This window comes from Phragmites australis, chromosome 24 (assembly GCF_958298935.1).
Source record: "Phragmites australis chromosome 24, lpPhrAust1.1, whole genome shotgun sequence".
NCBI lineage: Eukaryota > Viridiplantae > Streptophyta > Magnoliopsida > Poales > Poaceae > Phragmites > Phragmites australis.
Genome location: NC_084944.1, coordinates 148,905 through 170,786, shown reverse-complemented (window position 1 = coordinate 170,786; position 21,882 = coordinate 148,905). Strand labels below are relative to the sequence as shown.

The window sequence follows — 21,882 nt, the reverse complement described above, 5'->3', positions numbered from 1 at the left end:
GGTAAACATTTACAGGCACGCAAATGTTGTAGGTAATCTTACACCTTTTTTATCACTGTATTGTTCAACTTCCTCTATACACTCTGACCCAAAAATTTCACATTGGCATGTTGTTTTCCCCATCTTCTGAACACATGTTTGTTGCAGAAAAAAAAATACTTATGTTCTCTGAAGAACATAATCCCTCAGATTCGGACCAACAACTAGCGATGCTCCTCACAATTCATCACGAGCTGATCTCAACCAGCTATGAATATTAAGCTTTGCCTCACTGCTGGAACCGAGCAAATCAGCGAGCCAAAAATCCCCGTGAGACCATAAGCGATGGCGCAGAAGGGGAGCGCTTCAGGTTCCTTAGCTGACAGTGCTGCTGTTCCCAATCCATGAGCGCTGCTCCATCAACCAAACAAGATTAATATTCCATTCAGGGCTTGATCATGCTCACAGAGTAAAAGAGTGACCTGGACCGGCATATTTCGAGCAAATTACCTGGAAGCTGTCCCTATTCCTCTGGCGATCGGGTCGTTCAGACCAAGTTTATCCATAACTGCTTGGACAAAATTCGCACCAATGAGCCCGGTAAGGACAACCACGGCCGCGGTTAGCGAAGAGTTTACACCTGAGCCACCAAAAAAAGCCATGTATCATCATTGCCAAGCACCAAGCAAAGACAGGTGGAAGGAAGATTCAACTCTTTTTAAGGAACTGAGTCAATTGACTACAGGTTTAGGTGAAGTAATTGACCTACTGTTAACTTTCCTGTGAAATACAAGGGGACTCATCATGATAACTCAAGATTTAACAGAAAAAAAATCCTCACCTAACCCACTCTCCTCATCTCTAGTATCGGAACATAATCATTTCACAAGAGAATGGTGGCCAAGGTTTACCTTCGAAGAAAGATACTATGCTCAAAGCCAGCGCCACAGTAATACACCTTGGTAGTATCGATATGGTTAACGTCGGCTCTAGCCCTATCAGGCGCCCTATGACGGCAGTTGAGTACAAAGAGAATGTCGATGCAATGGCAATTGATGTGAAAATCTCTGCTGCATGCCTCTTTACAAGCTGAAGTCCAAAACATAACAAGTTAGTGGTTAGGCAACATCCACTTGCAGCAAAATTGAACCGACCAAAATGATGTCACAAAATAACCATGCTAGCTAGTTGCTAGTTCAGCAGTAATACCTTTCTCTGCTTGAACATCGAGAATGCAAATGAAATGATCACAGACCCAAGGAAACCCATTAGAACGTCACCAGCTCCAGGATTAGAGGACCTGGACAGCCACTTTTCTGAGAGCAGTTTGATATTCCATCTATGCACTATGTTACTTGATGGTAATCTCTACTGTCACACTTGCAACAATGTTTTCAAGGCAACTCTTCTGAAACTAAATAATTCGCAATTTAACTGTAGGACTATTAGGGTTTAGTTATAAACCTAGCACAGCATCAACTCCAGACCCGGATAGATACCTATATGCTATTGTCGCCAAATCTGTAGAAAGTGCACAGGAGATGATTGGATGCAACACTTTCTTGACACCAGATGGTAACCTGAAACATACCCAGATCGTTAGATAAATTGAATAAACTGAGAGTGCATACTTTGGATCCTATTGAGTTTATATAAGCATATTTACCCAGAACCAACCATGTATCCCAGTACAGTGGAAGCCAGCAGGAAAGGAAGGCATGTTCGTGCTGTGGTACCAAGTGCGGTGGGATTCAAGTATGCAACACCGAATGATGCAACAAAGATAGCAGCCCATGCCCAAATCTCGAATGTCGAAAAAGGAGATGGTTTGCTCATGGGCTCTGCTGGTATAAGCTGTGTCTTCACAAGTTTTCTCACAGCTAATGCTGTGTATCCTGCGACCGCGAGTGAAGCAAACCAGCCACCGACTAGAAAAGAAAAGAAAGCAAAATGAAAACCATACAGCAGTGGATTGAAGGGTAAAAAGATATTCAGAGTATATTATGAATGTTGTCAATCTAATTCCTTCACTAGCATGTGGAATCTAATTCCTTCACCAGCATATGTTTCAAAAAAAGGATTGGCAGTGTACTTTACAATTTTTATTACTAATTACTAGTGGTTACAGGTTGCCAAATTGATGTTGTAATATTTGATATATAAGAAATATATATATATATATATATATATCCCAGATGACAAATAAAATGAGCAGAAGAAACCTCTGAACAAATACAAGAATATAGCAATAATTTCTGTCATACTGAAATAACAGAACATAATAAAAATGTATCTGAATCTGAACTGAACTTGATGCATTATTGAAATGGCTCTCAGATCATTATTATCAGGTGGCCTTAAATCTTTAAAGATTTGTACCATAACTGATCTAGATAACATTTCATCAATTAAATTAGAACATGAGATCACATCTAGATAGTATTCTTGATCTATTGAGCTCTGAAAATTGCATACACTTGGGCAAAAGAACAGTACCAGAATAAACTGATGACAGAACAGTATATTAACCAAAAGGTCTCTCAACAGCATAAGCCATAGGCGCATGGAACATACAGGTGACAGAGATGAATCCATGATATGCTGTGATCTAAAGCAAGATCATCAAAGCTCATATCACAGAACAGAACATATTATGATGTTCCTGTCCAAGTGTATCTCTCAAGACAGTGACAACAATTGAACAAATCAAGATCTATAGACAGATAGTGATCTTGACAACCAAACTCAAAACAGGTCACTGCATATGATTTAAGCAGAGCTTCAAGAATACATCTATTGTACTCAACATCCTAATTTAATCTCATCAAATTAAAATCATCACAGAGCATGGTATATATAGGCATCCAACAGTTCAGATCTGAGAGGAAAACTCACAGGGAGAATGATGCAATCGAATCAGTCACAGAGGATAAGCACAGCGAGGAAGCCGCTGCCCCAGAAATCCAATTCGCCGACGTAGACGCCGACGTGGAAGACGGAGGTACAAATCCTCACCGCACCGCGGACGGCGCGTGCAGGCGAGCCTTGACAATCGCAGCACCAGAGAGCACCAATCAAGGAACTCCCTCATCAATTCCTTCCCGTATCACAATCATCAACACACAGCCCAAGCTTCACTCGGATTGTGCTCGGGAGATGATTCCCAGGACCAAAGAGGAGAACCAGTGAGAAAGAATAGGAGTATGGAGGGGAAAAAACTCATCTCCGCAGAGGAGTTCGGTGCCCCTTTAAAGCAGCGACAGCCACGGCGCCCTCCAGCCCTCGTTCCCGAAGGAATCGGAGGCAGTTGCGCCTTCCGCCGCCCCTGCCAAGCAGCCGCCAGCTCTCTCCCTCGCGCAACCCTCATCTTTCAGGGATGCCGAAGGTGCTAGAAGCCCTAGTCAGCTCCCTTTAGCAGGCCATACAAAGAGCTCGGCCCAAATGGAAGAAGAAAGCCCGCCGGTCAAAGCAAAATGAGCCCATGAAAGGAATTTTAAAATTTTCAAGAAAATACAACAATTGAATCCGGAAATATATTTTTAGAACAATACTGAATCTGGAAATGCTGAAGCATCAGAAAATTAGTAATCAGGAGAGGCTGACTAGTGCCAGGCTGCACCGAGGCTAGGATGCACAATTCTGGTGACTTGAAATAATATTACTCTCTTTCATTTCGGACATTGAGCTAATTCATTGTCACACCCTTGATTCTCAGAAGAAGAGATAATAAATCATTTTCTCTCCCCCTCTCATTCTCTCCCCCACCACCTCATGACCTGGCACCCCGCGCAGCTGTCGTCGCCCCTATAAATGTAAACAGTACTTTCTTGTTCCTCCCCCCATCCGCACCGCGCCACCCTTCTCCCTCACCTTCGCCGCCTCCCTCTCTTCCTCTTCGAGCACCGCAACCACCACCGGTGAGCTCCACCGTCCTCTCTCTCTCTTCCTTCCCCCAAGAGGAGCATACCTGGGCCTCCTTCGTCGTCGCCGGTCGCCGCTTTTCATCACAGGCCGATGCCCTCGCCCCCTCTCCGCCGATCAGATCCGCCCCGCTGAGCCGGATCCGGCCATCGTCGCCTCAATCCGCCGACCGACTGGCCGGCGAAGCTCGCCGCCGACCTCCGTCGGCGTGCTGCCCCATCGTCTCTCTCTTTCCCCCTCTTGCCCTCTCGCTCTCCCCGACAAAATCGGGTTGGCTCCCCTCTCCCTCATTTGTTTTCTCTCCCTCCCTCGCTAACAGGTGGGCCCGAGCCGAGCCGCTGAGCCGATCCCCAAGCCGAGCCGATTCCAAAACCGGAATATTGTTTTCTTTTTTCTGATTTTCTCTCCCGACAAAACTTTCGAAGCCCGTTTCTCCTCCGTCCTAACTCCGTTTTCAACGATTCTTCCACCGATATTCATCTAAATTCGAAATCTACCCAATCATATCAATTTAATAACTTTTTTAATTTATTTAGTTTTTAATATAATCATTTGATTGATTGATTATGTGTGCGCTTTGGTCATATGTTGCGATTGTTAGAGAAAGACGCATTCGAGGAAGACCCATAGGATTCAGCTCTTGAAGAAGGAGCGGACGAGGACTTCAACAAAGGCAAGTCCTACACCGTTGATTATGTTGATCATATGTTTTCAAATACAACATGTAGAGCCATTGTTTCAAACTATAGCGATATACATGCTTAAGTTAATGATGGTAACTTCAAAGAATATGCTAATATAGTTATGACCTAGCTTGTTTATGTCATGTCTTGATATTGTTACCTTTATTCCGTTGAAACCCTAGAAGGTCCCCAACATCAACTATAATGGTTGTTTGGATGAATGGTTGTTTACTAGCATGCTTATGATTGCTTTGCTCAAAAGAAAGAACCAGAATATTTACGTATGTTAATCATGCCTTTTCAAAAATGTGAAGTGTCGTGTGCTTAGTGTGCGTGCGTGTAAGATTTGTGTTTCTGAAAAAACTCTAGAGTATTGTTGACGAGGATAAGTAAGGTACCCCACAAAGGTGGGAGCTATCTTGGAGCAAGGTTCGCCTTTGTGGTGTTCTTGCTAAGAGACACTTGCCTCGGTCGTATAAGGACCGGTTCGCTGTGACATCCTACATAGTATCCATTTCGTACAACCATATGACCTGAATGGGTAGGACTTGAACTAACCCCTCAAACTTAGTTCGGTACTCACTCGGAGGCCGGTAGTGGCAATAGGGATCAAGAGAAGATTTGGGTGGTATGTAGCCTAAGGTCCGGCTGGTGATATTGTTAAGGCTATGTCAGAGCCTTGGTATTGCTAAGTGGTCCTTCCCGTGGATCTTCTAAGACCCCTGGTATCTTAGTGCCTCATTAGTGGATATTGTAACTACGTTGTGAGGTTATTGCGTCTCATTATAATAGCTCCACCTTTCTCTAAGGTGGAAGCTTGTGCATATCTTGTGGGTAAAGTGCACAACCTCTGTATAATGTTAAACCTATCCGGATAGTCGTGTCATCGGTCAAGGACATGCTATGATTCAGTCACAATGATTAGCTCTTCGGCGTGAGTACCTCCTTGGTGTGTGAGTGGGCATTATGCCCGTGTTTTCAAAAAGAAGGGGTTGGCTATGTGCCTTGAATATCCTAGACTGTGTGTCTACCGATAAAATAAGTGTGGAAACTGGTGGGATGAAAGTATCTCCCTCAGGACCAACGCCCCCCATAAGTTCGACTTATGTGTTACCCTTAAAAATACTTTTAAGGTAGTCTTTGCAAATTGAACCTTGCATTAAAAACCAGCTTTCTGCAAAACCTAAATACTCTACAACCTTATCCTTGTTCTACCCATGTGCATCTAATGTCTCCACTTGAGGTAAGACTTACTGAGTACTTTATATACTCACACTTGCTATTTGTGGACCCAGATGATTCAGAGGCTGACTTCATTGAAGGAGAAGATGAAGAATAGAGAAGCTGATTTTGTCTGCACTCAAGTTGCCTATGGGGCATATGTCGTTTTTGCCTTATTTCTGTTGTGCTATGAGGCTTTATTTAATTATGCATACATGCCCTTATTGTAATGAACTCTGTAATATCCTATAATATCGTACTTAATCATTGTATGCCCGTGATGTCTATTTCTATTGGAAATATGTGTGTATCAACTACTGATCCAAGGACTGTTATGAGTTTCACAAGGTGCCCGAAGGAGGGGTCCGACATTCATTTTGCAATTGTGTGTCATATTTATAATTTTTAAGCTGATCCTTATTATGAAGAGAAACTATGAGTGATGTATATGGTTGGGAAGTATACATACAAGTGATTGCGAAAATCTTGAGACCTAAAGCCGCCGGGACATCCATGACCGCAAGCGGCACCACCACTAGCGAAGGGACGTAGAACAAGGGCAGCCACCTCTGGATGAACAGAGCGGCGGGCTCAAAGAAGTCCATGAATCCCTTGGCTAGAGCAGGCACGAAGGTGTCGAAGATGACGAGCACGGAGAAGACGCAGAACATGCCGAATAGGGCGCTTGGGAACTTGATGGACGCGGCAACGAATGCCTGCTTGATGAACTTGTCCGTGGCGAGCACGATGCCTAGCGACACGAGCAGGTGCGCGACGCCAAGAAGCTACAGCGAAATGATATCACCAGTTCCATTCAGTTTGAGATGTGCCAATGCATACAGATATGAATTGAATTGAATCAAGAAGAGAGGGAAAGGGATGATTTTTGGTAAGAGCATGAAAAGAAAGAAGCTTGTGCGCACATTAGGCAACAGGCCACCGGACGTGGTGCTGGCATCTCTGGTGCCGGTGGTGGAGTTGGGGACGATCAGGGGTGGGATGAAGATGATCGTTACAGTATGGTCGCGCCATTGAGGGGACCCATGAAGTTGGTGCTGCTGGAACAGGAAGCGATGTGCCGCAATGTTGCTAGTGTTAGGCGACCACGATGCGAAGAGACATAGTAGGCCGAACAGGAAGAGTGGGGCGTGAGTAGTCAGCATCGGGGGCATTGAGAAAGCGTGCCGGAGGCGACGGGTGACATAGCACGGGAGCAAGCGGAGAGCGGGTGGTGGCTACAGGGAAAGACGGGAATCCCAATCACAGCGGTTGTTGCCATGGCATGGAATCTGTATGCGGAGGCGGACTTGCCCTCCCTCCCGACTGATGTTTTGCTCCTCCCGCGTCCGGAGCAGTTGCAAGGTAACGGATTCGATACGATGGAGATGTGGCCAGAAATCATGGGCAGGATGGGGTTGGCATTGGGATCGTCGGGTTCAGAGACCCCTGCTGCATCTTTGTTTTGATTCCCCTTCTCAACAAGTTCATCGGCTCAAGGTTATTCGTCAATGATCTTGAGCATCAAACTTTCGTTTACACCACAGAAGAAGACTAGTACCAGCCTGCTAATCGGTACACCAAACAAGTACAACCATATATGCTGTGCATTTGCCACACATGGACTGTGCTGCTGTGTGTCCCATTAGGGAATACAACCACATATAGCAACGAATGAACATCAATCTCGATACAAAAAAGGTAAATCTAACCCCTACAAGGCTTACAAAGATAGTAGTAACTCTCAAGGAGTCAAGGGTAAACTGTGACAACAGGACCATGACACCATGCCCAGAACAACCAAACGCCTCTACTATAGACATTTGTAAACGGAAAAATTCCCTTGCATCACAAAGCAAAAAACGCCTCAGCTGCGGTTGCACTCGTACAAGAATCGCATTCCATGCACTACACTCATATAACCAACTAGTAATCCTCACACCACCAGTACAGGACGAGCAGGCATCGGTCCATTTCACGCACTGACATGACCACAGCACCGAAACTTACATTAGGCTGCCACCGGTTGCTGCACAAGACCAGCATCACCTATTCCTTTGCTCAGCTGCCTCCGCAGCTTCTCTTGTATCCGGTCCTTGATGGCGGTTTCCTGAGTACAGTAATTACAAGGCATCAATCAGTTTGAGCTGAAATACCAAAACAGCTAGCTGCAAACAGGCCTATCACTTGTCTAGAATCTTCTTTTCATGTTGCTAACTGCGGCAAGACTACATTCTCAGCAAACTAGATTACCATGTTGTGGCAGTGTTGCTCAAACTTCTCAAGGAAGCCAGCAACCCAGCGATCCGCATTGGCAAGCCATTCGTCATGATTTATCCCAGCTGTCTTTGCCACTGTTTGCAACTGCAAGGCATAATTGCACCAAGCTCTGCATATCAGTACAACTGCTTGCCATAACCTAAACAAACCTAATCTTCGATGTCAAAGCAAGTGGTAATAACTAGTTTCTCAACAGGTATGAATCAATCTTATAACAATACAGTTACCTTTTCTTGATGCGCCTTCACAGTCTCTCGTAGTTTATTTATCTTCATATTGACTTGCAGTTGTTTCTCCTGATTGGATAATAGCATGTTATTACTTGCAAAACCATGAGACTTTACTCTCTCTTAAAATATCACCGTTCCTCCCAACAACGGATGTAGTTGAGGTGTAATCCTTTAGTTACAAATCATCAATTGAAGAATGAGACCATGTATTATATGTCGCGAGAAAAAAGATCCTAACCAATCCGAAAGGAAAAGGTACAGAAGATCTTTAGCCAGTTAGCCTTGATCTGTCGGTGGAGCGTGGCTGCTGAGGAAAGTGTCTAACCTTAACATAGCTCACGCCTAAATCCTTCCTTGAGTATCCCCGTGCTAAATTCCTCATCACATACTGATTGTAGTCCTTCAAAATCCTCATTATGAGGTCTGAAGTAGATACCCCATCAGTCCTTTTTGTTTCCTTGAATTTTCCAATCTTTTTGACCTAATACACACCAAGGTAACTTTCAGTGAGAAAGCAAAGGAAAAAGAATAACCTCTCCTCTAGTTACACTAGCTATAGGCAACATGAACTTACAAATTCATAGACGTCATTTGCAGCTCCGCTAGTATCTGCGTAACTGTACAGGAACAGAGATCGTGTAGTTAATTGAGCTGAACAGAGGGAGTAAAGGGAATATCTGAAATAGTGCAAGTCATGCTTACGGTAGAGCGTCATGGGCAACATAGTCAATCTGATGCTTATCAATGAACTCTTGAGTGAGCACCCACGGAGCATCAGGAATGACCTCATCGACCCACCTAAAAGCAGCAGATATATGGTTAGACGATCAGTGCAGCAGGAAGGAGAAGGAGCACGGTTAAATTTAATTCGTGAAACAGCAGAGCTTTAAAACCTCCCAGTGGTGTTTTTGTCAAATATTCTCCAAATCTTTACAGCAGTCTAAGACAAGTGTGACAGGTACGGCAATTGAGAAAGATCAAAACGAGCAGCAGGATGCAGCAGCCTATGCAAATTGTTGGACACTCCGGTCTACTGAACATAGGCTTAGTAATGTAAATGCCTAAGGTATGGTAGTATGAAAAAGAATTGAGCAGCTGCAGTTGAGGAATAATTTGTTAAACATCTATTAACACCACCAAACCCTTCAATATACAGGGATTAAAAATATACTTTTAGAAACCTTGGTTGCATAGAGGGATCTGTTATGTAAGGCCTCGACCACTACAGTAAGGGAAAATAGGTGCAACATACAGACAAGAAGAGTATACTAGCTCACAATGAATGACATCCTGTTGCGCTGGTAGATGCTTACTAGTGATAATAATCGATCGACATATGGTACAATTAATACTTGTGATGCATTTCAAGAGAATATGATTATATTCGGCATAATAAAAAAAGAAATACAGCAGTAGTAGTAGTACAAGTAGAGACTGACTTGCAGTGTCGCAGGGACTCGTATCGCTCGTCCTCTGTCATGACGGTCTTGCCCTTGTAGCGGTTGGTGAGGTCGTCGTTGCAGCATCCGACGAGCAGATAGGTGTTGGGGAATCTGCGTGGCAAACAGAGGAAGCGATTGATAATGAATCCGACGAGCACGCATGGAATGGCAGGAGAGCAGATTAAGCGAAGCGCGTAACAGTAAAGGTATGCATGCAGATCCAGGTGATGAAGGAGATTGAGATGTCAAGTCTCGACGGAAGGAAGCAAGAGATTAAGCAACTGCACACGCTTGTATTAGATCTGATGTAATGGAGGGAAAGAGTAATTGTAAAATTGCAATCCCGGTCCAGTGCGGTCAATTTGATTTGATGATGGATCTAAATAATTTCCCCGATCCCCGATGAGGTGGGGGTGATGGAGAGAGAGACGGGCGTAGCATAGAGTAGAAAATGATACATACAGCTTCTTGGCCTGCTCGAGGGCGCGGGCGTGGCCGAAGTGGAAGAGATCGAAGATGCCGTCGGCGTAGACGCGCACGGGGCGGTCCTTTGGGTGGTTCCCGGCGGAGGCTGTCTTGTTGTTGGTGTTGTGGTTGAGGGGGGGATCTGAGCCTGAGGGCGGGGAGGTGGGCTTGCCGTGGCGCTTCTTGGCATTGGAGGCGCGCGCCATCTCTCAGGTGTCTCTCTCTCTCTCTCGACGACGAGGAGGAGGAGGAGGAGGACGAGGAGGTGGCCCGCAGCAGGGAGAGGAGGGCACGTCAATAAAAAGACAGGAGGCGGGGGCGGTGCCGACTCGGAAACCTGCCGTGTCCGACTCCGCTCCGTCTACGAGAAGTAGTACCCACTGCCAGCGACAGGTCTCCGTCGTCCTGCGCGCTGCAGTGCAGGATAGAGTCCGACGAGGGAGGCTGGCTTCACATTCACTTGCTTGCTCGGTCAATTTAGGGACTATTACTATTTTTTTCTCGAATACATAAAAGAACTATGTATTTTTATATTAAAACAAAAGAAAAGAATTGAAAATACAAAACAAACACAACGACCCAAGAGATCAAGAGCCCTGAAATAAGCAAACTTGATTACATGAAAATGAACAACCCAACTAAGGACTACTACTCCTAGTTACTGCTAAAAATTAGTCAAATCTGGTTGTGTTTAGTTGAGCTGCCTGCAGCTACAGCAGATGGGATTCATCATCCACACACACTACCCTAGATGATCAGTGACTTGACTGATGGTATGCTTAATTCGGGCGCCATCTTACCTATCACCACCAACGACCAACAAACACCTGCTCTGCCCTGCCCGGCTTTCAGTCAGTCTGAGAACCAGTCCGGCTTTGCGTTCCAACCAAAGCCTGCAATGGCACATTCCCCACTACGACCGCATATTCTCTCTCTCTCTCTCTCTCTCTCTAGCAGAGGCAGAGATGGAGTCATCCATCTACTATTTTACTCGGTAAATGATCCATTCAGCAACAACGCGCACAGGCAGCATTAAGTCAGTCCGTCGCTGCCTGACATTTGCCGTCCGTCATCTTCTTCTCTACAAATGGCTCATTGATCCAACCATCTCACAGTACAACAAGAATCATCCCCTGCCTGGAGATTTAGTCTAACTAATTCAGCTATGGAGACCCCTCCCCTCCCCTCCCCTCCCCTCCCTGACGATCCAGAACAACTCATGCCGCAGCAGCTAAACAAAGCTGAAAACGCTAGCTGCCATAACTTGACTCATCCTGCCTGCCTGTGGTTACAGTCTCGAATGGCAACTGGAATTGGAACATTTTGGAGAAACGCCTCTCAGAGAGTCCTTGAGGAGCCTCCTATTAACTTTTCCAGCAGCCGACTTGGGTATTGACTCCACCAACACCACCTTCCTCACCTTCTTATACGGGGACACCTGCACCATAACCACCACCTCCACAAGCTTCAGAGAAACAAAAAGGAAAACTCTACTACTGTCTACACATGTCATCACAGAGTATTCGATATACATGGCATTTGCAGGCGTCAAAATACATGCGAGTGCAAGCTAAGCTTCTTCATGCAATGCAGATATCGCTCATCCTATATTCTATCTTATATTTTTTTTATCGGAATCGGAACCTGATACAGATATTGTCGTATACAGATACAAATAGTCTCGATCACGAATATGGATCGAATATGTGACAAGTTAGATACAGACAATGTCGGTTATAAATATTTATTCGGATATTGAGTAAAAACAACAACCATATATATATCGCATATGTTATGATTGTTCGACCATTCCGCGTATCTAAAACTCAACTATATTAGAAGTTCAACAAATAGATCAGCAATATACTCATATGGAAGGAGTTATATTAGAGCGAAATTGGAGAAGTTACGAGTACCCAATATGCTGGCTGAAGCTTTTATTAATTATTTGAACATATTAATAACTTCAAATAAAAAAACATCAACTACAAACTTGTAGATCTCATCGAGAGTTACAATTTTCATATAAAGATTGATTCAATCTGACTTTATATGAAAAAGTTACAAGCTCCGAAAGATAGACTCGAATAGTTTTCGGATATATCTGATTTTATTCTCAAATATCCGATATCTGACGGATACCTGGCTCCCTACATCCGAATCCGATATATCTATCTGAGATCCAATCCAATATCCAATTAACATCTAAAATGGTTCGAACGATCGGATGGACGGAAAAAATTCAACCTGTTTTCACCACCACAACTCTCTATGAAAGGTCTCCAAGGAACAACTAGCTTTGTGTGTGCGTGTTTTCTTTCTTTCTTTCTTTTTTTGGCCCACAATAGATTTTTGCGCAGCTAGCGCGGCATCATTCCTGAAGGAAACGAGAATTTAATTCTCAAGTCAACAAAGTTACAAAGGGAGGAGTAGATGCCAGCCTGACCTGTTACTAGACGTAGACGATATGATAATCACTCGATTCTTTGGAATAGAAAGCCCAGAACGGGATATGATATGAGGCTAGCCTACTACTGCCAAACCACCTGACGTCCTCTCACACTACCAGTTATACATTGCCATCCGTACAGATAGATGGTGCTGGTGAGAGGGAGACAACAGGCATCGCAGTTTCTAGCAAGAGCAGGACAGCATACAGGTGGGGAGCATGCACAGCAACCACAAAGCACAACCTCATGTATGGACATTGAAAATTGCTAATATCTGCCTCATTAGTTACTAGTCCTTATTTGCTGAACGCAACACATATCTGTGTATATGTCAATTGGTAGAAGAAAGCTTTTTCTCTTTCTGTTCTCTCCTATATAGCTCGTTTTTCTTTTTGTTGGTCCTTGTCCTTGTACAGTTATTTTACTTATTATATTAATATATACCACAATACTGTATTCCCCTCAAAAAAAAATTATGGCTATTATGGGACGTGGTATACCGTTAAATTAACATGACAAGCTGAAGAAGAAATAACAGCGTGTAGTGTGGTTTAGTATCTTCCTTACCTGCTTGGCCGCATACTCCATCACTTGCGTACAGGAAAGGGTGCTTCCAGATTTCCTCACCACAAAAGCCACCGGTATCTCTCCAGCTTCTTCATCTTCAGCACTATCGAACAAGAAAATTCAAAGAACAACATTGAGGCACACGACGACGGATGAAGTCAAATTAGATTAACCTGATCAGACTGTTTCAAGCTTACGATGTCACAGCAACATCAAGGATTTCAGGGTGCTCGATCAAAACTGCTTCTAAGTCAGCTGGAGCTATCTGATGGTCCGAAAAATGGAAAAACAATTTGTTACAACTTACAACCAAGGCTTTCTTCTGTACAGAGTAGTCCTTTAGCTTCTTCTTGCTGTACAGAGTAGTCCTGGGGGTTCGCCCTCCTGGGGCTTTCGACTTTTTCATGTCGTTGATTTGTAACCTGTAACTCCCTCCAATCTTAATGAAATTTGGTCGGCCAATCTTTCGGCCGACCCGGCAAAAAAAAACCAAGGCTTTCTCGCACAATATGTACAAGAACAATGGCAACAGTACTGCACTCCAGGGCCCGCTACAGGAAGCCATACCTGAAATCCTTTGTATTTGATCGTGTCCTTCAAGCGGCCCACTATGTACAAGTACCCATCTGAATCAAAGTAAGCAATGTCACCAGTTCGCAGCCAGCCGTCATTTACTGTACATGCATCCTCATCATTCAAGTAACCTGTGAAGAAGCAATTTTTCAGGATCCAAATACAAATGAGCAAAGAGAAGAGGTGCTCAATATAATAAAACGTAATTCATGTTGAATACTAGGACAGCATAATGTTACAGACTGGATCTGAGAGTAGGTTCTGTTCAAGGGGAAAATCAAAGTATGAAAGCTAAACCAACAGTCCAATCGATCCGAGGCCAGTAATTGATAAAAGCAGGCAAGTCCAAAGTATTAAACATCAGTTTGACAACAGAGTGCATGCAAAATGGTGCAATTTTTTTTTAAAGTGACGGAGTAGCATAGTTAAGCTCGTGAAATTGTACCTTTCATTATAGCTGGCCCATGGAGCCACAGATCCCCACAAGAGCCTGGAGGCAAATAGCAACCAGTTTCCAGATCAACGATTCTGGCATGCATGTTTGGGGCCAAAAGTCCTACCGAGGAATACTTCTTTTGCTTTGAAGTATTGAAGCCGCGAGTTCCTACGGCAGCAGATTCTGTCATGCCATATCCCTGCGCGCACATATATGTTGCATGAAGGTAAGAATCCGATGGAAAAACAACTTTTTTCGATACGGGATTTCCCTATTTCCCATTCAAGAACGGAAAACAAGCTGTTGTACAGAGAAATAAGAGAAGTTCCGCAAACGGAAAGAAAATCTGCTGAGACTAGATCAGCAAAACAAACAGCAACGCAGGCAGGAAAAATAACTAAGAACATCTCCTAGGGGCAACAAAGCTTAAAAATAATCACTACTCCAACAGTTTGTATGTACTGAAAGCGAGATACAAATGCCGGTCTGCCATTCAGTTCTTTAAACTTAAACACCGTTGTAATATGGCTACACGTTCAGAACACCTAGAGTAGATCAAGTTTGTGACTTGAAGTGTTTTCGTCTGTACAGTCACTTTCAGTAAGTACTTGCAATGAATAAAGAATAAGTAATTGCAAATGAAGCTATTTTATAAAACCAGGTAGTCCCTACACACCGAAAGACTTCTTTCGGAGTAAAATCTCTGTAAAGTTCACTGGTGGACTCAACGGTACCAAACTGGGAAACTGAACTTTGATATTCAGAAGAGGCAGATGGACCGAAACGATTCGTTGATCCTTGTCTTCACCTAACAAGAATATTGACACTCCAGTGCCAAAGCAGAAAACGCCGGTGACCCCACCTCAGCAGACGAGGGTGTGGACGAATGGAGGAGTGAGCTGAAGCTGGGGTACGCCTCCGCACCTGAATGAAATCGACGTGGGGGAAGGCCTTGAGGAAGTCGTTGATCAGCCTGCCGCTGGACGGCGCTGCACCAGTCGACACCTGCACTAAGGAATCCAATGCCAGTGCCGGGGCCTTGGCCGTCGCCACCAGCGCCGCCATGATGGGCGGCACGAGCGGGAAATGCGTGACCTTGTACTTGTCGATGGCCGTCACGGCCTCGCCCGCGTCGAACCTCTTCATGACCACCACCGTGGAGCCGAGCGAGAGAAGGCCCACGGCTAAGAGCGAGAGGCCGTAGACGTGGAACATGGGCAGCGCGGCCAGGTAGACATTGTCACAAGCAGGTGTCGCGTACTGCGAGGCCTCGAAGCGCACGAAGAGCTCCACCGTGGCGATGAGGTTACGGTGCGTGAGCACCACGCCCTTGCTCCGCCCGCCCGTTCCCGACGAGTAGAGGATGGCGGCCGCGTCATCCTGGCCCACCGCGGGGGCCGCCGCCGAGTCGGAATCCAGCAACAGCGCGCGGAAGGGCGCGAACTCGGGGGCGCCGTCGTCGGCAAGATGGAAGCTTTCGGGCACGAGGACGACGGGGCCGCGCAAAGGCGGGAGCTTTCCGGCGTTGTCGGGCGCGGCGAGCACGAGGGCGGGGCTGGTGTCCCGCACCCGCTCGGCGATCTCGGCGGGGGCGCTGGACGGGTTCATGGTGGTGGCGACGCCGCCGGCGGAGAGGACGGCGAGGAACGCGACGGGGAAGGCGACGGAGTTGGGGAGGACGAGGAGCACGACGTCTCCCACGTGGAGGCGGAGGCAGAGGCGGAGGCCCGCGGCGAGGGAAGAGACGAGGCGGCGGAGGTCAGCGCGGGAGAGGGATTCGGAGGCGGCGGCGTCGAGGAAGGCCGGGGCGTGGGGGCGGGTGCCGGGGAGGCGGGCGAAGAGGTGGGGGATGAGGGAGAGGGAGGGGTTGGCGGGGAGGGGCACCGGAGGGTGGATGCTGGCGTACACGCCGGTGGCGGCGGAGTAGAACGCGCTGCCTGAAGTGGCATTGCCATAGCGATTGGCATTGCCCGGCGCGGCGTCTTGCATTGTCAATGTCCCTTGTGCTCTCGTTTCTCCCCTCCTGCTGTCAGTCTTGTCGGTCTTGTACTATCAACTAGTTACAGTCAACGTGTATTGTAACCAGAGTTGAATATTGAACAAGTGACAACGAACTTATACTGCTGTCCATGTCGGGGACAAGCGGCACGACCTCATATAGCCGCTCGATGCCTGCGCTTTTGGGAGGCAGATGGTGATCCCTTTCTTAGACACCGGTATCATAGGTATCGCATGACACGTGGCAACTCACGATAAGAAAGGGCGAGAGACAACGGAAACAGGGCCATCCATCAGTTATAAATAAAACATAATTATGAGCTACAAAGGAGTACTCACGTACTTAAGGTACGAAACAAGTGCACAATGTTAAAAAAAGTATGGATCATCGATCAGTTATAAATAAAGCACAATTATAAATTATAAAGAAGTACTCGCATACTTAAGGCACGAAGCAAGATGCATAATGTTAAAAAAAAAAAAGAATGCTCACCAATTGCTCTTATCAAGTTTAAACTTCTATTTATTCATCCCATATAGATAAAACCCCGCTCATTTAGTATTATCTCTCTCGACTGCGAGCTCTGGTTTGTGGTCCCTTGATAGATTATATGTCTATCATAGATGTGACACAGAGAACACATACTCAGGCTATCAAGGATATCTTCTTTACTAACTAATGGAAGAGCAAGAATACAAAACCTGCCCACCCCTTGAAATTACACATCGGGAATCACCAGCGTTTGCCACAACAAGTTGGCTATTTCTTATTAGGGCTACACATGTTGTACTCCCACATGTTAGCCCAGCAAAATCAGAGTGAGACCCCTAACAAAAGATTATCTATATGAGATTGCATAACTAAAACAATCGTGACAAACTGCAACATATAGACTTCATAATATCGAAAAATTGAAACTTCATATTTTATAATTAGCTCATAGTACATCATTATTGACAACAGAGCCTTCATGTTTGGGTCGCATGTGTTCTATTTACATAGGTTTTATTTTTCAACATAAAGTTCAATTGTTAATGCAATTCACAACTGACACAGCTTACAAGTATTTAACAATCTGAAATAGATAAAATCTATATTTCAATGAGAAATGAAATTAGTTGTACATCTATTTTTAAAAAATGAAAATGGTTGTTGCCAGATGCATATATACCTCCTCAAATGCCCAATCATCTTGTTGGTTATCACTGCCCCTTGGAGACCAAATCAACCCTTCTATCATACCACTAAACTTGTTTATGTTATCTCCAAGTGCGAATAGTTCTTTCCAACCTCTCTGTCCTTACATTATTTCATCAATTCTGAAGTAGCACAACCATAACATTAGAAATTGTCATCTTCATGATGACATTGATGTTAACAAATGTTGAAGCTTTACACCATTTAATGTGGAATCTGATTTGCTATATACCCAAAGAAAGCTCTTGGACAGCAATGCCTAGGTCACCAGCTGAATAGGCTTCACTTTTGAGAACTTGACTGTGCAGATATTTTGCACAGAATTTAGCAACTACTGTTCCTGAGTAAAGTGATCCATAATGAGATACTATTAGTCTCTACAAATGCTTGGCATGGCGGTGTCCCTCATGAGTAATCTAGTACAATGAAGGAACATGAAAAGCACCAATCGTTGCGAGTATACGTACCTCCATAGCCATCAAAAACACCAAAGAATGTTGTTTGGCTATCAAGATCTAGCAATGCAGAGTGCTACAGGGTTGCACAAAATGTTAAGCATTGTACCGAGGAACAATTTCAGAAATGGCATGATTGATGAAAATGCTAAAACCACACTCTTGAAAATTTACTAACTATGTATGTAGCGTGACATTGAACAAATTAAAATCATTGTACGAACTAATTAAAATCACTGTACGAACTAATTAAAATCACTATGTTAAAGCACCATGGCAACTACGAAAATCGCTGTGCAAACTGAATAAAATCACTACATCAAAGCACCATGGCACCATGACAGCACACTAAATTTTCTCCGTCAACAATAACTGAATGAAATTTTACATGGTTTCTCGTATGTAGAATGTGTTCTAAGTTTCATCGCACCCACGGCAACTACAAAATCGTGATATAGCTTATTCTCTTTAACTTATGTTTACCAATGCATAGGAGTTAAGATTACCAAACATTTCTAGAAAGTAAGTCACTCAATAAATAAAGAGGTCAAGCCACTAATGTTAGCAACCAATGCACCTAGTGAGTGAAAACATAGAATGAAAATTTCTTTTGGAAAAAAAGATAAGTCAGCTTATACGGGAGTCCAATAATATATCCTCTGTCCAGGCACAAGTACTCCCAAATCTGCTCCCTTTCTTTGTCACGTCAAACTGGGATCTATATGTTGATTAAGAGAAATCAGTGCCTCATGTGAGAAGAGTAAGAATTGCTGAATTGAAATAAAGGTGGAAGGAAACATATTCATTGAATAATTAATTGTGCAAAATCGGAAATCTACCAAACAAATCTATGAACAATAACATGCAAAATTTAAGTGATATCATGCAACACATATGCAAACATCACTTGTGACATGATAAAATTAAACAGTCAAAGCAAAAACTCGAATTGATTCATCAATATGCTCCTTGAGGGTAGAAAAAAGAATAGAACCAGCCTTTATCATCTGTGGGATACCATTGATCATAATGACACAAACTAAAACTGTGGTTACAATCTATCACTAAGTTTTTTAAGCACATCTTACTTAAAATTTTCCTTAAGCACATGATGACGGTGATATAGCAATGATAAACAATGTTAGAAAGGTGACACCCCAACAAATATGATGAGTTAAAAGCCATAATGACATACTAAGTTACTAACAGATCTGTACAAGTGAAATATGGCCACATAATTCTCAAACAATTTAGGAATATTTTGGTGAAACTTCCTACACTATTGCACCAAAGTAACAACTTTTTTAAACAAAATCGAGAATCACAACTCATAAATAAATAAGATTAAATGTATATCACGTGTAACACACATGTAACCCATAGATGCAATGCTTTAATTCCTAATCAGTTCCTTTTTTAACATGATTATCCAAAGAGTAGATACAATACGTGAAATTTACTTTCGTCATGTCATTCCACAAGGCACCATAATAAGCATAATTCTAAATCTGTTTATCCTATATACCAGAAAAAGAAATAGCAAGAACTATCACAACAACTCTAAAATTACTAAAATATTGTACATCATGGTGAATTGATTATACACATGGAACTAACGTTTCCAATAAGGCCAAAGGTAAAAAGAACCACACTATACTTGATTTGTTATTTTATCAACACATTATGGATGTGGGGAAAATAGGGAGGGAATAACTTTGAGCTCTTGTAGCTAGTTTCTCTAAGCACCACGAGGACGTACTGACCAGAACCGCCTTGAGCGATGTTGAAGTAGCGCGCGCGCGCCGGTGAGCGAACGTCGATGACAGCCCGGGAGATGCCCAGAACCCCAGTGTGAAGTAGGCGGTGAAGCTGGCGCCACAGTACTCGGGCGTTGCCGTCTCCCCCAGGAGCGAGGTCGCCGTGAACGCTGCGATGTTGTCGGTGAGGATGACATCGAAGTCGAGGTACATGACGCGATGCAAGCACGACAATAGCATGGAGGCAAGGTAGGAACGCGCGTAGTTGAGCGACCAGTCGAGCGCGCCGCCGATAGAGGTGCTGATGAGCCCCGCCACGCGCTCCTTGTCGGTGAACGGGCACACCGGGATACCAGCGAAGAGAATGATGCGGATGGTGTCCATCAACTCCACTAACGCCGCAGACCCCGTGGTTGAGGGCGACAGCATGGCGGACCCTGCCGCGTGCGACGGCAAAGCTTACGGGCTCACTTTGGTCGGCAACGACGCGGTCAAGATGGTGTCAGTGGTGTCAGTGAAGGGCACGGCATATGTCGGGGAGGCAGATCTGGTCGGTGCTGGCTCGAATCCGGTGGCGCGCATCCACCTGGTGCAACAGCTCATCAGCGGGGCATGCTCACCTCGGTCCGCAGCGGTGCAGTCGAGATGGTGACAATAGTGTCGATGAAGGGCAGCGGCAAGCATCATGGAGGCGGACCCGGGCGGTGGCTGCTTGGATCCGGTGGAGCGTGGATTCAAGAGGTGGCGCCGCGAGATGAGGCGGAGGCGAGAGGCGGCGGGGAGGTGGCACGACCAAGGCATCGTGTGGGGAATCAGGTGGGCGGTAGGGAGGCAGCTGAGTCTCAAGGTGGAGGGAAGGAGGCAAGGAACGCGAGGGGGTCGGGGAAGGGGGAGTGAAGGGAGAGCGGGGGTAGCGTCGTCGGCGCGGCTCGAGCGCGGAGGAGGAGGAGGCGGTGGCTCGGGAGACTGGAGAGCAGAGGCGCAGATGGGGTGGGCGAGCGTGTGGAGTGCAGGCCCCACCTGTCGGGGCGTGATAGAGGAGCGGGATGGGGTGGGATGAGCGAGGGGAGAAATCATTGGATGGACACAGAGAGTAGGCGGCCCACATGTCAGGAGCGAGGGATTCAGGGGTGGGTGCGAGACTCATTACTTACTTTTTAAGTAGAAGAGATCTTAAAGCTGGCTAATTGCATCGGGTTAAATGGGTCAGTATGAGGCATGATGATATTGCCCTTGCCCAGGCATGACACGATAACCTGAGTTGTACCTAGGCTGACACATCGACATAGCGTGTCGGCACGACTCGGCCCGGCTAAGCCAGCACGCTCTACAGCTTCACCCTACCATCTTGCCTCGCCCTGCCACGGGCTGGCACGACACAACCCGACCTTAAGTGGGTTGTGCCTAGACCAAAAGCTCGACACATGGGTTTGCATGGTACGACCTGCTTGGCTAACGGGTCTAACCGGTCCATACCTAAACGGGCCCAGGCCGTGCCAAACGAAACCGCCCATTTGGCCAGGTCTACCGAATCTTACACCTTGTTTGTTTTTTATTTTAATTATAAATTCTAGATCTAAAAAGTAAAAACAAAAATAAATCGTAATAATATAAAAACACAATTCACAAATCAAATTATATTGTAAAATCTCACAGTTAACAATCTATTAAAAAAATATTCTACAGATTCTCCGTAATAGACTATATTCTCACGATCTAAATTAAAACAAGCATGTCCTTAGTGCAAAAATGTACTCTGACCGATGGGCAACGCGTTCATCTATCAACTGCTTGCTACTTTTCAGTGGATTATGGCGACGGCTTGAAGCTTCGGAAAAGAACAAGGACGGACAGACGGGACGGAGGAATCTTTTGCTTCATGCAACAAATTATTGACTGGGCTGCACTGGAGGAATGCCAGCCAGAAAGGCAAATGCAGTGCAATGCTATGCTGCCTTCAGTTCATCTTCTGCATTCTAAAAAAAGATCATCTTCTGCAGACCTGAACTGCATCTGCATGCGTGGAAAAAATAAGTCGAAAACAGCTTCATCCAGGCGTCACGCTATCTCAGCACCAACGCATGACGCAGACCAGAATGCATGCCATGCAGATACATGACCTACCTACCAAAAAAGGGATACTATCACACACCGCATACCGTTTCTTCTACTGTACTACCTGACCACTCTACATTTCTGTTCTGCTGTAACCAAATCAAACACTGAATAA

The 21,882-nt window shown here is 45.0% G+C and overlaps 3 protein-coding genes and 1 pseudogene across 3 annotated transcripts; all 4 read right to left on the bottom strand.

The window, feature by feature from the left end:
* Positions 1-6: 6 nt before the first annotated feature.
* LOC133907966 (plastidal glycolate/glycerate translocator 1, chloroplastic-like) lies at positions 7-6,957 on the bottom strand (the record flags this gene model as incomplete). Its single annotated transcript, XM_062350106.1, is given in 9 exon segments — positions 7-390; positions 490-619; positions 891-1,068; positions 1,189-1,295; positions 1,444-1,559; positions 1,646-1,907; positions 6,274-6,589; positions 6,728-6,798; positions 6,801-6,957. Coding segments are annotated over 9 exon segments (1,488 nt in total), but the record flags the coding sequence as incomplete, so codon positions are not given.
* Positions 6,958-7,370: 413 nt separating this feature from the next.
* LOC133907864 (choline-phosphate cytidylyltransferase 2-like) lies at positions 7,371-10,557 on the bottom strand. The gene is made up of 8 exons (XM_062349960.1): positions 10,216-10,557; positions 9,751-9,864; positions 9,014-9,109; positions 8,886-8,928; positions 8,637-8,792; positions 8,309-8,377; positions 8,055-8,165; positions 7,371-7,911 (listed from the first exon to the last, which is right to left on the bottom strand). Exons 1-8 carry the CDS (start codon positions 10,422-10,424, stop codon positions 7,813-7,815), a joined length of 897 nt encoding a protein of 298 aa, XP_062205944.1. The 5' UTR covers positions 10,425-10,557; the 3' UTR covers positions 7,371-7,812.
* A 197-nt stretch (positions 10,558-10,754) lies between these two features.
* Positions 10,755-16,250, bottom strand: LOC133906969 (4-coumarate--CoA ligase-like 3). The gene is made up of 6 exons (XM_062348938.1): positions 15,169-16,250; positions 14,254-14,443; positions 13,803-13,939; positions 13,433-13,500; positions 13,236-13,338; positions 10,755-11,656 (listed from the first exon to the last, which is right to left on the bottom strand). The coding sequence occupies exons 1-6, from the start codon at positions 16,231-16,233 to the stop codon at positions 11,507-11,509; spliced, it is 1,713 nt and encodes a 570-aa protein (XP_062204922.1). The 5' UTR covers positions 16,234-16,250; the 3' UTR covers positions 10,755-11,506.
* LOC133907965 (probable protein phosphatase 2C 11) lies at positions 16,236-20,081 on the bottom strand (annotated as a pseudogene).
* Between the last annotated feature and the right edge of the window lie 1,801 nt (positions 20,082-21,882).

Bases quoted from the DNA above. Each gene is read 5' to 3' on its own strand.
- LOC133907864 (XM_062349960.1), bottom strand. From the start codon at position 10,424: ATGGCGCGCGCCTCCAATGCCAAGAAGCGCCACGGCAAGCCCACCTCC. The intron at 8,793-8,885 runs GTAAGTTCATGT...GGTGTGTATTAG, and splicing joins CAAATGACGTCTATGAATTT to GTCAAAAAGATTGGAAAATT. The intron at 8,378-8,636 runs GTTAGACACTTT...TTATCCAATCAG, and splicing joins TAGGCGTGAGCTATGTTAAG to GAGAAACAACTGCAAGTCAA.
- LOC133906969 (XM_062348938.1), bottom strand. From the start codon at position 16,233: ATGCAAGACGCCGCGCCGGGCAATGCCAATCGCTATGGCAATGCCACT. The intron at 14,444-15,168 runs GTGCGGAGGCGT...ATGTGCGCGCAG, and splicing joins CCCACGTCGATTTCATTCAG to GGATATGGCATGACAGAATC. The intron at 13,339-13,432 runs GTAAGCTTGAAA...CTTGTTCGATAG, and splicing joins CTTGATGTTGCTGTGACATC to TGCTGAAGATGAAGAAGCTG.